This window comes from Phalacrocorax aristotelis, chromosome 5, assembly GCF_949628215.1.
Source record: "Phalacrocorax aristotelis chromosome 5, bGulAri2.1, whole genome shotgun sequence".
Lineage (NCBI taxonomy): Eukaryota > Metazoa > Chordata > Aves > Suliformes > Phalacrocoracidae > Phalacrocorax > Phalacrocorax aristotelis.
In genome coordinates, this window is record NC_134280.1 from 22,847,002 (window position 1) to 22,860,539 (window position 13,538).

At 43.3% G+C, this 13,538-nt stretch overlaps 2 protein-coding genes and 1 long non-coding RNA gene across 4 annotated transcripts; 2 read left to right on the forward strand and 1 right to left on the reverse strand.

Annotated features, from left to right (window-relative positions):
* Nucleotides 1-34: 34 nt before the first annotated feature.
* On the forward strand, nt 35-9,494 carry LOC142057434 (uncharacterized). Its single transcript, XR_012660635.1, has 2 exons — nt 35-129; nt 9,297-9,494. It is a non-coding gene; the product is annotated as an uncharacterized LOC142057434 (long non-coding RNA).
* On the reverse strand, nt 725-10,153 carry LOC142057428 (cilia- and flagella- associated protein 210-like). 2 transcript variants are annotated; one of them, XM_075093405.1, is made up of 9 exons: nt 9,690-10,153; nt 8,340-8,566; nt 7,871-8,044; nt 7,582-7,775; nt 5,332-5,488; nt 4,184-4,323; nt 3,145-3,337; nt 2,658-2,822; nt 725-2,139 (listed from the first exon to the last, which is right to left on the reverse strand). In XM_075093405.1, the coding sequence occupies exons 1-9, from the start codon at nt 9,745-9,747 to the stop codon at nt 1,825-1,827; spliced, it is 1,623 nt and encodes a 540-aa protein (XP_074949506.1). In that variant the 5' UTR covers nt 9,748-10,153; the 3' UTR covers nt 725-1,824. The 2 variants fall into 2 exon arrangements, with proteins under 2 accessions (XP_074949506.1, XP_074949507.1); XM_075093406.1 differs by having other exon boundaries at nt 772-2,130; nt 2,650-2,822; nt 9,690-9,796.
* Nucleotides 10,154-10,590: 437 nt separating this feature from the next.
* Nucleotides 10,591-12,517, forward strand: PHOSPHO2 (phosphatase, orphan 2). The gene has a single exon (XM_075093414.1). It carries the CDS (start codon nt 10,730-10,732, stop codon nt 11,453-11,455), a length of 726 nt encoding a protein of 241 aa, XP_074949515.1. The 5' UTR covers nt 10,591-10,729; the 3' UTR covers nt 11,456-12,517.
* Nucleotides 12,518-13,538: the final 1,021 nt, after the last annotated feature.

A 13,538-nucleotide genomic window follows, 5' to 3' on the forward strand; every position in this document is an offset into this window, starting at 1 on the left:
CCCGCCTCGCCTCGCCTCGCCTCGCCTCGCCTCGCCTCGCCTCGCCTCGGGGAGCTGCCGGCGGGCGCCGCCCGCTCTCTCAGGCAGGGAGGCCCGGCCCGGCGGCTGAGGCGCCCCCTCCTGTACCCGGTAAGAGGCCATAACACCCCCTCCCCCTTTCCCTCCGCCTTTCTGGTCTTTCTGCTCCGACCTCGGCGGCTTCTCTTCCCGCTGGTTTGCCTCTGCCCGGCGCGGGCTCTGCTGTGGCGCGGCCTGGCTCTGTGGGCTGCCGCGTCTCGCAGGCAGGTAACCATCCTGCCAGGCCTGCCTGTTGGACACTCGCTACCTTGATCCCTTACTTGACCTGAAAAGGTGGCCCCTGGGCGCTCGTTTCCCCGAGGAAGGCCCTTAGTGGCCCTGGGAGCTGGGTGAGGAGGAGGTCTATCCTCCTGCTCCTTCCAGAAGTTCTCCCCTTGCCCTGCCGGGAAGAGGCTCCTGGGGGAGTTGACCGCTGCCCTGGCCAAGGGGGACACCCAGCTGTGTTACACCGCAGGGGAGGTGAAACCAGCTCTACTTGGCCCTCAACTTGCAGTGGGTACCTCGCCTCCAGGGTAGCCTCCCATCTTGCTCAAAGTCCTGTGCTTTCTTCAAAGCCTGTTGCTATCTGAAGACAGGCTTAGAAACTTGAAGGCACACAAAAGACCATTTTCCGAACTAAAAAACTAAAATATTGTCAAGCATTCTTCATATAAAACCCTCTCTATTTTTTTTTTTTTTTTTTTTTTTAGTGCTCACATCATTATCATTTTCTTGTCTGGCCAACAGAGCTTGGCAGCTGGAGGAGGGGGCTGGAATAGAAGGTTGTGTGCAGCAAAGCAAAGCTTCAAGCTTTTTGGACTTTGTTTTCAGTGGGCCCCAAAATAGGCAGAATATCCTGTTTAGACCCTAGGGTACTTGTGAAGGAAGTCATCGTACAAAACCCGAAGTCTGTCCAAGGAAGGAACATGATGGTAAAAATTCAGCAAAGAAACTAAGCATAAGGAGTGAGATGTGTGTGTGGCTTTGGTGTTGGTAAATCAGCTGAGGAATCCGAGAAACAATTTTAGATCCAGATCTATTTACTGCAGATTGAATCACTGTTTGTCTTCTTGAAAGAGCAGTCCAACTATGTTGTTCTTGTTGCCATGCTCTTTGTAGTAGCTATTTACAGCTATTTTGGGACCTATTTGCCTCCTAGGTGACCTTTTAAGGGCTGCAATCAAATCCCATTTGTGTTTTCATAGAACTAATTTATAGCATGACATTTGTTTTACAGAGGTAGTTACAAAGCGCTATAAAAACTCCAGTACCATAACTATTCTAACTTTCATATGTATTAAGCTGGTTTTTTTCTTCCCCGTAGATTCTGTAAAGTTGTTTTTGTTTTTTCTATTATGGGGAATACCTAACTGGAAGTGGGCTAGTGAATAACATGACCTTTTGCACTGGGAATTCATATCCTAGGCCTGAAAAACCTGGGACAGTGAATTTTTAGAATAATGAATAATAAAAATATAACAGTAATAGTGAGTATTGGCTGGAATGGGTTACACTGATGGTCAATTGTATATCATGTATTTTTGTCTCAAGTTTAGTAAACTAACTTTAATGAAATACAAGCTGGGGATTATTGAGAATATAATAAATTCTCTGGCAATTTTTTTTTTTCAAATGGACTTCGAGATTCATACTATATGTTCAATGTAGATCATTTTATGGTTTAACTCTGCCCATAAGGTTCAAAAAGACCTTTTTTTTGACCACATGAAAACTGCTTCTGCCTTTCGTTGCTGGACAGTCTCAATATTATTTCATGTTTTTAACTTCTTGAGCAGTGGTACAGCTACAACAAGGTAGCTGGGCTGCTGTACCATCCTGTGCCTGAAAACTAGTATTTATTCCTTCTCTTCCTCTGGAAAATGGGCTGTATCCACGTCCTTTTCCACCTTTGGATGCTTTGAGAAGAGGATAAAGATGATGTGTAGTCTTGGACTCTGTTTCAATTACTTGCTTTGCATAGCTCTGAAATTCACGCTCCTTACAAAGGGCAATAACCTCTCTCTGAGCATTGTAGTCCAAATCTGCTTGCTTTTCCTGCTGTTTTTTTGCCTGCTTTTCAGCCTGATGAAGAAAAGGAAATAACAAAGCTTAGTATTTCTTTCACAACATAGCTATCCCTTAAAACTTAGAGAGGCCAAAAGCTTATAGGAAATCTGCGATGATGTTGGTTGATACTTGCAAATATCGTCCCTCTCTGCTTCTCTCCCCTGCCGTACCACCCACAAAAAGGGTACGTTAAACAGCTGAGTGAACATCAGCATCAGATGCTGCTCTTTGGTGACCTGCCCAGAAGATATAAGAGAACAGCAGTAGTACATAACGGCACAGGGCAGGATGTGCTGTCATTGCAAACCAGCCTTGACTTGTACCACTGCTCTGAGAGGAGGCTGGTCCCTAACACCAGCACATGTGGTATGTGCATGATATAAAAGAAAACCCCAAAACCAACAAACAAAAATCCCCGAACAAAACACAGCATGCTTCCTCTCTCTCTCTCTCTTCCTCTCAGGCAGGAGTTAGTGCTGTTGGTTTAGATGCGTGCTTCTCTCTGAGGGGGCTGACAGGGTACACCTATTTACCATTTGCTGGATCTGAATTTTCTGTATTTCCATGTTTGTGTCACGTTGTCGTCGTTTCTTGGATTTTTCCATTTCCAGGTAGATGCGGTTCTGTTCCATTAGCGCATGAAGTTCTTTTTTACCCTCTGCTTTTTCCTCTCTCTCCTTTTCCACTTTCATCTTCATCTGTATTTTACAAAGTACACAAGAAAAAGTTAACCAAGGGGATAGCCTGCTAGTTTGGAGGTCCTATCTTTCAGCAGAAGCAGCCCTGTATCAGCACTCTGATAAGCACGGTCATTGTGGCTGGCCAGTGCCCAGGCCCAGGGTTTTCAGCAGCCCTGGCAGATGTGCGCCCAACATGGAAGCGGCAGAGGGAGAGAGGACTTCAGGAAAGATGTCAGTGGACCTGGTGAAGCGTGCTGACGGGTGGCACCAGAGCCACCAGCTGCGATCTGGGCCAGGCTCCTCGGAGTAAGCAGGAATAAGAACAGGCTAGGTTTCTTACCACAGTGGCTCTATGTTCAGCAATAGATTCAATTGCAGCCTTTTCTTCTGCTTCTTTCTCTTTGCGTTTTTTCTCTTGTTCAGCTTCTTTTTTTGCAATGTCTCTAGCAAGACGATCATCTTCCCTCTTTAATGCCTCATTCATTTGTACAGCTAATTGGCTAACAATTTTGTCCTGATGCTCCTGTGTCAGCCTGCAGAAGAACATGAGCTACCATAACATACCAGGGTACACACCTAGGTCTAACTGGAGCATTACTGCTTCTCAGTAGTCCTGCTTCTAGTCTCCTCTTGCCACACAGGCCAGCCCACCCACCCAACTCCTTGATCTCCTTGTGTTCCTCCTGTTTTGTGTTTTATAAATTATCTGTTTTAGCAAATAAATGTTCCCTGTATTCTTGAAACACCAGCTTTCTGTTGCAGTAATGAGCTGGATCACTGGGGGAGGAGTCTGCCTAGCATCTTGCCATCAGGAGACAAACGTTGGGAGTATTGGCCAGAAGTAGGACAAGAAGGGAGCTCTTAGGTTGGCTCAATGGTATCTTAATGTTGTACCCTCACTGTTAAATTGGTAAACCATCTTCCCTTAACAGTAATCCAATGTAATTAATTAATATAGGTGCCTAGTTAAGAAGTAGAAATATTTTTTTTATCTGACTCCAGCAAATACAGGTTATGCCCCAAAATACTTTTGTCAAGGATTTTAACTGTCTTTAATTGTTGAGGAGGTGGAGGCTTGGCAGGCCATATGGAAAATCACTGTTCCTAACATGCTGGTGTAGAGCTTTGCACTTCCATAAGTTTTTGTACTTTGAAGGGCGGAGAGATTGCTCACACACACACCTATTACTAAGGAACCTGTGAAAGAATTTCCTTTTTCTCCTGAATTCCCTACTCTCCCTACTAGTATAATTTAATTTTTAGAATTTAATTTTTAGAATAACTGTGTTTTGTGTTACATCATCAGTCTGAGAGATCTGAATATGACTACACTATATTTTTTCGTTTATTTACAATTTATACTCTAGCTTTGTACCTACCTACGCATTTCAGCTTCTTTCTCTTTTATCAGCTTGGCAATAGTTTCCTTTGCTTTAAAATGAGCTTTAATCTGATAATCTTCTTCCTTTTGTTTTTGTTCTTCTACTGCTTTGATCATTTTCTGGTCAGTTACATGCTCCTGCAAAGGCAAAATGGTCCTGATATAACTGATGAAGGTTAGAAAATCTGGTCCTGGGGTAGCAACTTAAAAGAATCACTCCCTATTCTCTCTCTTTGTGTTTCTTTCAAAGAGAGAAAAGGGATTCTCAGTACTGCCACTTACTTCTGCCTCCCTGTTCAAACATGCATGAAGAAGAGATAGTAGATAGGAGGAAGGAGGAGGGGAATTGAGCATCAAACAGCTGCTTCTCCAGCCTATTACACAAACAAATTGCTATGCAATGCATTTACCATTATCCCTTGCTCCCACTCACACTTGTGGGAGAGGGGGACTTTGAGAAGAATGGGACTGTGCAACCCCCATGAATAGATACATGGACTGTGCTGCTCCTGGCCTACCTCATCCAAAACTATACCAGTCTGAGAGCTTAATCCAAATCCTGGCTGAAGAAGTGTTTTCTATAATTTTATGTAAAAAAAGAACTGTCTTTTGTGTGCTGGCCAGAACTGTTCCGAGGCATTTCTAGTTTGCACTTAGCAAGATGCCTTTAAAGGTGAAGAGGGAATGCAGCATGTCTTGACTAAATTTCTAAACCTCTCCACTCAAAAAGAGAAAGACAAGTTAAACAGATGCTGCTATGTTCAGACTCAGGCTCTTCCCTCTTCCGAACAAAGAACAATGGGCTTAAGCCAGCAGGTGTGTGAAACTTAAATCCAGTTCTCAAGCCAAGAGGAATATTCCTTGATGTCTACAGCAGACTTTTTAACCATAGACCAGTGGAAGCATCAGGTGCCAGTGTCCCTTCAGACAAGAGAAGGGACCTGCCTCCAGGAGGCCTTTCTCAAAAGCACAAAGGAAAGACATGGCTTGCAGCTGGCAGGGTAGGCATGTGAGCCAGTGCTACCGAAGCTGTCAGCAAACCTCCTGTTGCCAGTGGGCCCGTTTGGATACACGAATGTTATTGTTTCACTCCAGGCAGCCATGGTGAAACAAGCATTCTGAGCTCTCTGCTTTCCTGTTGCTTACATGATACAGCCTTTGGCGTTCAGCTTTTTCCTCCTGTTCCTTTTCCATTCTTCTCTGAATTTCCAGTTGGTATAATCGGTTCAATCTCTGTATTTGTTCTCCTTCTCTTTTGTCTTCTAGCTTGGCCAGATCTGCCTGATGCTTGTGCTCCTTTATTCTGAATTAGGAAAAGAAGGTCAATAAGTGGGCTAGGGACTGCTTGAAGTGAAGAACAGATAGGGATTCTGCATAACCATATGCACCTGTGGAATAACTGCTGGAGGTGACTTAGAAATTAAACTTATGTTTTTAGAAAAGGTACAGCATTGAAGAAGCTGTCAGGGGGAAGTGCAGCTGATATGTCAGGAATCCATTCCATGGAATTTCCCTAGTAACCTTAGATGTCGGCAATGCCAGGAGAACTTGGCGTACTGACTCTTACGAGTTGTCTGGAGGGTGGAGCAGTGTGGAGGCATCACGGCCAGGCTCTGTGATAAATGGGAACTTGAGGTACCATGGAGCTGGTACGCTGCATATTTGCTACCCTTGGCCAACAGTCTGTCATACTTTGACAAAAAGTTCACTTTTGGTGAACTTTGCTCATTTTAATATCATTATAGTACCAAAACACACCTCCATCCCAAAAGTTACCTGCCTCTAAGGTGTGACCACCCCTCACTGGACTTGCACTTTGAATTTCTTCTAGTCTACACATTTAAAAGTAAAGCGAGGAAATTTTACACCAATCATAATAAAGGTATGTATGACTAGAGTCACTCAAGCTCCACCTGAAAGATAAAAAATAGTATAAAATGTGTGAGGAGAAAGAGGGTGTTAGGGAAGATACCATCGCGTACCACACTGACTTGTGGGACCAGTCAACAGGCTGAGCCTCTCCTCCCCTCCATTGGGACGCCTTTGGGTAAGATTGGAAACCTCTATAGAGTCACTTTAAATCCGTAACGTATTAGAATTGCTTTGCTTCATATTATCAAGTCGCTTCATATTTGTTTAGCATACATGTAGCCTAGCAGTGTACTCATATCTTTGGTATTTATGTGTGTCTTGTAACCAGCAATCTTATCACTGGTAATCCAAAGAACCTGTGTATCTGTTGCTTTAATAAATTGCACTATTAATTAATCTAGCCGTGATCGTTCTTATGGAACGTGATGGGCCTGGGCATCTGCCACATTAGTTACTAATAACAAATATCTGAGTGGTTACTTCTACAACCCTTAGAAAATAAACTGTTGACCAAGTCTGAGACTAAGACTGGACTTTACCGCACCTAGAATACTCTCAGAGAAGGACTTTAGAAAGCAAGAGGGTCCCTTCTGAACCTAGTGACTCAATGGTAGGGTCTCTCCCTAGCCACTCCTCAGACTCCTACCATTAACACAACAGCACCTTGCACGGAAAGGTGTGATACTTCAAACTGAAGGCGGGTAGAATATCAGAGGTGAAAATAGTGTCCTTGTTTGTAATGGTAGCCCTCAGTCCTCTGACCAGAAATTAGATATGGTATGCTTACAGACTGCAGTCTAGTGGTAACAAGTTTTGTCTGGATGACCCGTTAGCATCACTGCATTCATAGTTTTCTGGCCTATCTCTGCAGCAACCTCAGTGAACAAGATTTCTCCAGTAAGTCCCACTGTATCTATGCTTCTCCTTCTGGGCATGCAGGCAACAGCTTGAACTAGTAGTGTTCTATACTAAGTTCTGCAAGGATTTATGTGTTGCACCGGGAATATGTGAGACCAGACTTTGAACCCTTCCTCTGCCTCAGGGAATTTGATTCCTTCTATCAGACCACCAGTGCCAGTCCTATAAATACCACTGGGACCCATCCATAAGGTTTCTGTAAGAGCTGAGAGAAAGAATAGAGGTGGCAGTGATGCATTCTCTTGATGTGTTCTCTGGAATCCAGTTACGGGCAAATAAAAAATCTGGTTTAACCTTTTCCGGGACCAAAACTGAGTTAAAATACACTTTCAGTAACAACTTTTGAATAGCAATTTGACTAAAACCTATTGATGCCGACCAGAGGCGATTTTACATGCAGACTGTTGGCAAATGAAAAACACTGCGTATCACAGATTTTCCCTTTTGTGCAAGGTCTTTTGTGGCACTCTGGAGTTTTTTTTTAAGTGTTTCATTTGAGAATCAAATTATTAGTAAGTTGCTGTGAAAACCTTATAGAATGTATCTGTGAGAAGAGAGTTTAAGTAAATAATAAAGTAGGGTTACTTTTGATTAATTTTTACTTACTGTTCCAGCTGATCTCTGCGTAATGCCTGTTGATTCATATAATGCTGATGTGCCTTTTCTTGCTCTCTGAGAATAGCTTCTTTATGTTCATGATCCTTTTCTTCATCCTTCTTTTTATTAGCATCTGACTTTAACTTTCTAAATTCAACTTGAGCATCTCTTTCTTTTAGGACCTCAGCAAGTAGAAGTGCACTCTGCAAGAGAATGTTTGCATGTAATTTGCATGTTCAGAAGTGCTTAAAGAAATTCAGTACAATTTTAATTTAAAAATTAGAAGTTGTCAACAAACATGCAACCCTTTCACTCTCTCATTCTGATAGTATAGGTAGGTTTTTGCACGATCAATAGCTTCCTTCCGTTTTGCTGCTTGGAACTGTTCTTCTTCCAAATCAAGTAACTTTCTTTCTTCCTCTTCCCTTTCTTCACGTAATTGTTTGGCTTTAAGTTTCCGTTGTGCCAGGCCCTATAGTGTAGATAAAATTAGAAATTGCATTTAAAGCACAGGGATTAAAAACATATAAACCATTCTGAAGGTGATGTACTCAATGTTTGGGGTTTTTTAAATTTTTCCATTTTAGCGTTAATTAAAAAATTTAAATGTTGATGTTAGATGTTAAGTGTATGTAAATGGAATTTAGTTAAAATACATATTTAAAGGCAAATGTTAAACAAAAGGAGTACAGCTAGAAACGTTACCATGAGTGGTTTTGCATGTAGGAAAATTAATCCCTTTGTTTACAAATGTATCTTGTACTTACCGTAATGGTATTGGGCCAGTCTTTTACAGCCACTTTAGAGCGTAAGTGCATTTCTTCCTGTTCTTTCTTCTCAGCGAGGATGCGTGCTGCCTCTCTAGTTGTGCTGCCAAGACTGTCCTGAATCCTTTCCCATTCTGCTTTTGGCAATACAATTACCTGATGAAGATCTACTTCCTTTGGAAGAAAATATCCATCTAGAACATTATTTTCTTGCAAATGATGTGACACTGTGCAGAGGGAAGAAAGGATACTGAGGTTACTTGACATCAGAAAATCCTATATTCAAACCCATATCAGGATTTGAGTTCCTGCATAGTAACAACACTAGATGATCCCAACGGGTACTCTCCCCATCCCAGTACCACAGAGCTAAGATAGGGTGTCTGTATCTGTAGTCTGACTGTGGCTGGTGTCTGTACTTGGGCTGTGGCAGAATGACTTTAACTGTTTGCATGTCCCCTTCCCCATTTGTATGTGTGTGCAGGTTTGGCTTGTGGTGACTAACACTTTCCAGGCAGTACTCGGGCATCATTCTGGGAACAGCAGGGACCAGGGAGCATTCCCAAAAGGAAAGGGGGTAATAATGGTGAACCCATTTTTCTGGCTGGATGAGGCAGCAGTGTGGGCACAGGCCACCCTTGTCCTGCGCACTCATCGTATTTACTAAAATCAATCTGGCTTGTAGAACAGTTTCTTGATTTGGTGGAAAGGTTAACCTTGTATTAGGCTTGCATACACATCTGCATGCATAAATGCAGCTTTTCCAGGTGGTCACTAGGTTTTGTGAAATGCCCTTCAAACTGTCGCCAGTATTTTCGAAGGAAATCATACGCTGTACAGAGGGGCATCCTCTTAGAAATTCTGGTTCATCGGATTTGGAGCAGACAGATGTGTCATACTTAAAATGTAAGTAGGCTTTCTCTTCCAGTGATACTTATGTCAAGGTCTGTTTCTCAGATGCAGTTGAAGATCTGTTCATCTTATGGTGGGGACAAGACCTGATCCTCCCCTGCATCCGTCCAAGGTGAAGGGAGCCTTGCCAGAACGTGCGAGTGTGTGCTGACGCACTGCTTCTGGCGGATGGGCAGCTGCCAGGCAGCCAGCGCTTCTCTGACTCCCGGCTGTTGGATGATACGGAACCTCCACTGGTTTCAGGTTAGTTCTTTCTAGGTAATTCTAGAAACAGCGTGTCTTGTTGCCTACAGCTGGGCGAGCGGGGGTGGTGACCGGGAGCGCCTCCCAGGGCAGGGGGACAAGGGACAACCCGACAGCCTCCCGGCCGCTGCAGCCGCGAACTCGGCACTGCCCTCCCCCCCGGGTCCCGGTGCCCGCGGGGGCAGCCCCACTCACGGGCCAGCTGCCGCCGCCGCCGCCATCGGGGTAGCCCGGGCCCCGCCGCCGCCGCCATGGCCCCGAGCCGCGCCGCCGCTGCCAGGCAACCCGGCGCCGGGGAGTCACATGACGGCGTGGCCTGGAGGCACGCGGAGGGAGGCGGGCGCGGCGGGCGGTAACGGCCCGGGCGGCTCTGACCCCTTCCTTCACGGGTCCCCACCAGCTCCTCGGGCGTCCCCGGTGCCCCGCCGGGGCGGCTGCTCTGCCCTCCCCCGCAGCCCGCTCGGTGCGCGGTTGCGCGGGGGCTGCTCGTGTGGCAGCGAGGCCCGCTGGCCTGCGGGGCGCTTGGGGCGGGGGGAGCGGCGCGGCTCCCGTGACGGGCGTGAGAGGACTCGCCTGTGAGGGAACGGCTCCAAGCGCCACATGAGGCGTCTCCTGCGCCTGGGGATCCGTAGCCCAGAGGTGCGCTGCAGGTACTGAAATTGCAAGACTACAGCAAGCAGACCGAGTTCTTTTTTTTTTTTTTTTTTCAGCTCCACAAATGGCAGTATTTCTTTCCGTTGGCTGCTTTGATTTGATGTGTCCTTGTGAAAAAGACTGGGTCCATCTGTTCACTAGTAGTTTCCTTTTGAAATATCTCTTAAGGTGCTTTGCCTGGAGAATTCCAGCTTGGTTGCACTGGCAAGTGATGATTATAAATGATAATTTATAACCGTTGTTCAGACTGATGGTGCATGAGTACTGGAACATGGACTCTGTTAGCAAGTATTAGTAACTATGCAGCACGAGTTTAGAGACTTTCACATTGTCTGTTTTAAGCAAAGGTTTGACGCTGAACTAGAACTGACCTTTACAGACTGTTTTTTTTTTAGCTTGAGCATAACTTCCCATAGCTGTAGTGGCCATAAATAGTTTACTTTGTTTAGACATTTCTCCTAATCCTTCATTTTCATGCAGAATTTTTCTCTTCTGAGCACAAGATCAGTGTAGGAATTCAGTACTTTTGTTTATATAAATAATTCTGTTTTGTTTGTTTTGGAAACTATTTTGTGACAACTATGAAATTTCTCTTGGTTTTTGATTTTGACCATACAATTATAGATGAAAATAGTGATACCTGGATTGTGAAATGTGCTCCTAAGAATAAACTTCCTAATGGATTAAGAAACTCCTACCGACCAGGACACTGGACAGAATACATGGGCAGAGTCTTTGTCTACTTGGGAGACAATGGCATCAAAGAAGATGAGATGAAAAGAACTATGACAACAATTCCTTTCACTGCAGGAATGGTAGATCTTCTGCATTTTATTGGTGGGAACAAAGAGCTGTTTGACTGCATAATTGTTTCAGATTCTAATACAGTATTTATTGACTGGATTTTGAAAGCTGCTGACTTCCATAAGGTATTTGATGAAGTGTTTACAAACCCTGCAGCATTCAGTAGTACTGGCTATCTTACTGTACAGAACTTCCATGCTCACCATTGTGCCAAGTGCCCTAAAAACCTTTGCAAAAGGAAAGTTTTGAAAGAATTTCTAGATAAACAGCTGGAGCGAGGAGTAAGCTATACACAGGTTGTATATATAGGTGATGGTGGGAATGACCTATGTCCAGTAATGTTTTTGAAGAAAGATGACATTGCTATGCCCAGGCAGGGCTATACCTTGGAGAAAAAGATTTCTCAGCTGGCCCAAGATCTCAGTCCTGTAGAGTGTTCTGTTCTGGTTTGGTCATCTGCTACTGAAATTATGTCTTATCTGAAAGTGCTTATAAAGGAATAATTCAAACAATAAAAGGAAACTAATATAGTGGTATTTTATCATCCTGGGAGAGAAAAACTGCACGTGTATAAAAGCACAGAATTGTAAAATTGGGATGTTATCTGAACTTATGTTTTTTAAACACAATATAAATCTGTTTATTTTTCAATCTTGGCAATAGTGGGAAAGTGAAGTTAAAATGGCTTTCTAACATAGTACACATTCCAACATAAGTGGAGACTCGGAGTTGCAAGAGCAATTGCCATTCTTCTTAGTCTTCCCCCTCCCCCCAGGCCTTTACTGACTACATAACTGACCTTTTCTGTCTGCGCTTAGGGGAAGGAGTAGGATTAGTGCACAAAAGAATGATGTTCTTTGTTTTCAAAATATTAGGTGCCAGGAGCATGGTTCTGGAACTGTTGGCTTTTATACTACTTTGATCAGGATAAATGTTTAATTTTGTAAATTATTTGCTATGTTTGTAATCTTGTTTGCTTTGAAAATGCATTTATATTCTCAATATACTAAATATTTTACCAGACCAAATTACTTTTTAATAGTTTGTATTATGTTGTGCTGTAAAAACAATAAAAGTTACTGTCACTGACAAAAGTAACACACCTGATTTGTGTAACATATTCTGCTGGCCTGTGTGTCATCAGGTACCTCTTCTTGTAAGGGCCTAGAGAGAGTGAGCAAAGTGTCAGCCTTTGGGTAACACCATTTATTTTGTTAGTCAGAACCCTTCTGGAGAGCAGCAAGGACGTTGCTGTTCTGTTTAAAGAAAAGTCACTCTCCTGTTCTCCTGACTACTGCCCTGGCAGTATGCTGCTGCCACTCTATATCGAGCTGATGCTGGTTGGATCTTCCATGGCGACAGCTCTGAGTCAGCCAGGTGCTTTTTTCTTGCTGGGTTTCTGCTGCAAGGCTCAGGCCCACGGAATGGTGCATATGTATACATGTTTACACTAATCTTACCCATTTATTCTCATCCATATCTATAGTATAATCCTCTTACAGGCTGGAAGGGAACATCTATGTCCGTTTTAACTTTCTAATAAAATTTTTCTGTCTTTCGTTAAAGGAATTGTTTGTGAACATGCAGTCTTTCTCTTTGCCACACACAGGGGAGATGATCCCCAAGGACTAGGCTATGCATATAGAGATATTAAAAATAAGTCTCATTAAATTTAATTAATGTATTTTCATGCCAAATGATTTCCTTCTTATAGCCCCACAAAAGGTCCAAAATAATGATGTAGTCTGCTATTGAACTGATGTCTGCTTTGGCTTAAGGGCCTTAAAAACTGAGAAATTAGTCGAACTTCTGCAGCACTTTGGTCGCAGATGTCTGAGATGTAGCTCAGCAGCCTGCGATTGCTGTAGCTGTCTTCCTCTGTTTTCTGAGCAGCAGTGTTTTCATTTTCTTACTGGCCTGTGATGTTGTCACTACTTTCTTTTTCTGAGTTGAAGATTTTTAGGAGTGGTCTTGCCTGTTTTCAGGCTGACAGTGTATATAAATTAAGATTTCCTTTGATTGCTTCCTTGTAAATACTCCTGCTTTTAGCCCTTCACCTATTTAAGTGAATTGTAGAAAGCTGCTTTGAACAGTCTGTTGTCCAAGATGTCCAGAATAATATACTTGAGTTCTTGGGAGCATTGCTTTAATGATGGATATTTGATAGGCCTTGAGATGTTTGTATTGGAGATCTTACCCAATTGGCTGGTGCAAGGGCACAAAGACAACATCTGAAGAATTGGTGGGTCTCAGGTTGTAATACGTTTGTCTGATTTACAGGTCATACAGAAGAATGGTAATGGCTGTTGCATAGTATAATTTTGTATGGTTACTTTTTTTAAGTTGTGTGTCTCCGTCATTCTTATATGTGCTGCTTAATGTTCCAGAGATTCTGTGCTGATCTCTTCTGTGCTTTTCAGAACTTAGCTGTGAGACAGCTTACTGTCAGTTTTTCCGCAGATATCAGTTACTGCTTACTTAAAACCAAAAACTAGTATATGAATAATTATTCAGCTTTTTCTTCCACTTATATTAACTATTGTTCTTTTAGCCTTAAGGAACCTTCCCTGTAGTTTGTTGAGAGAA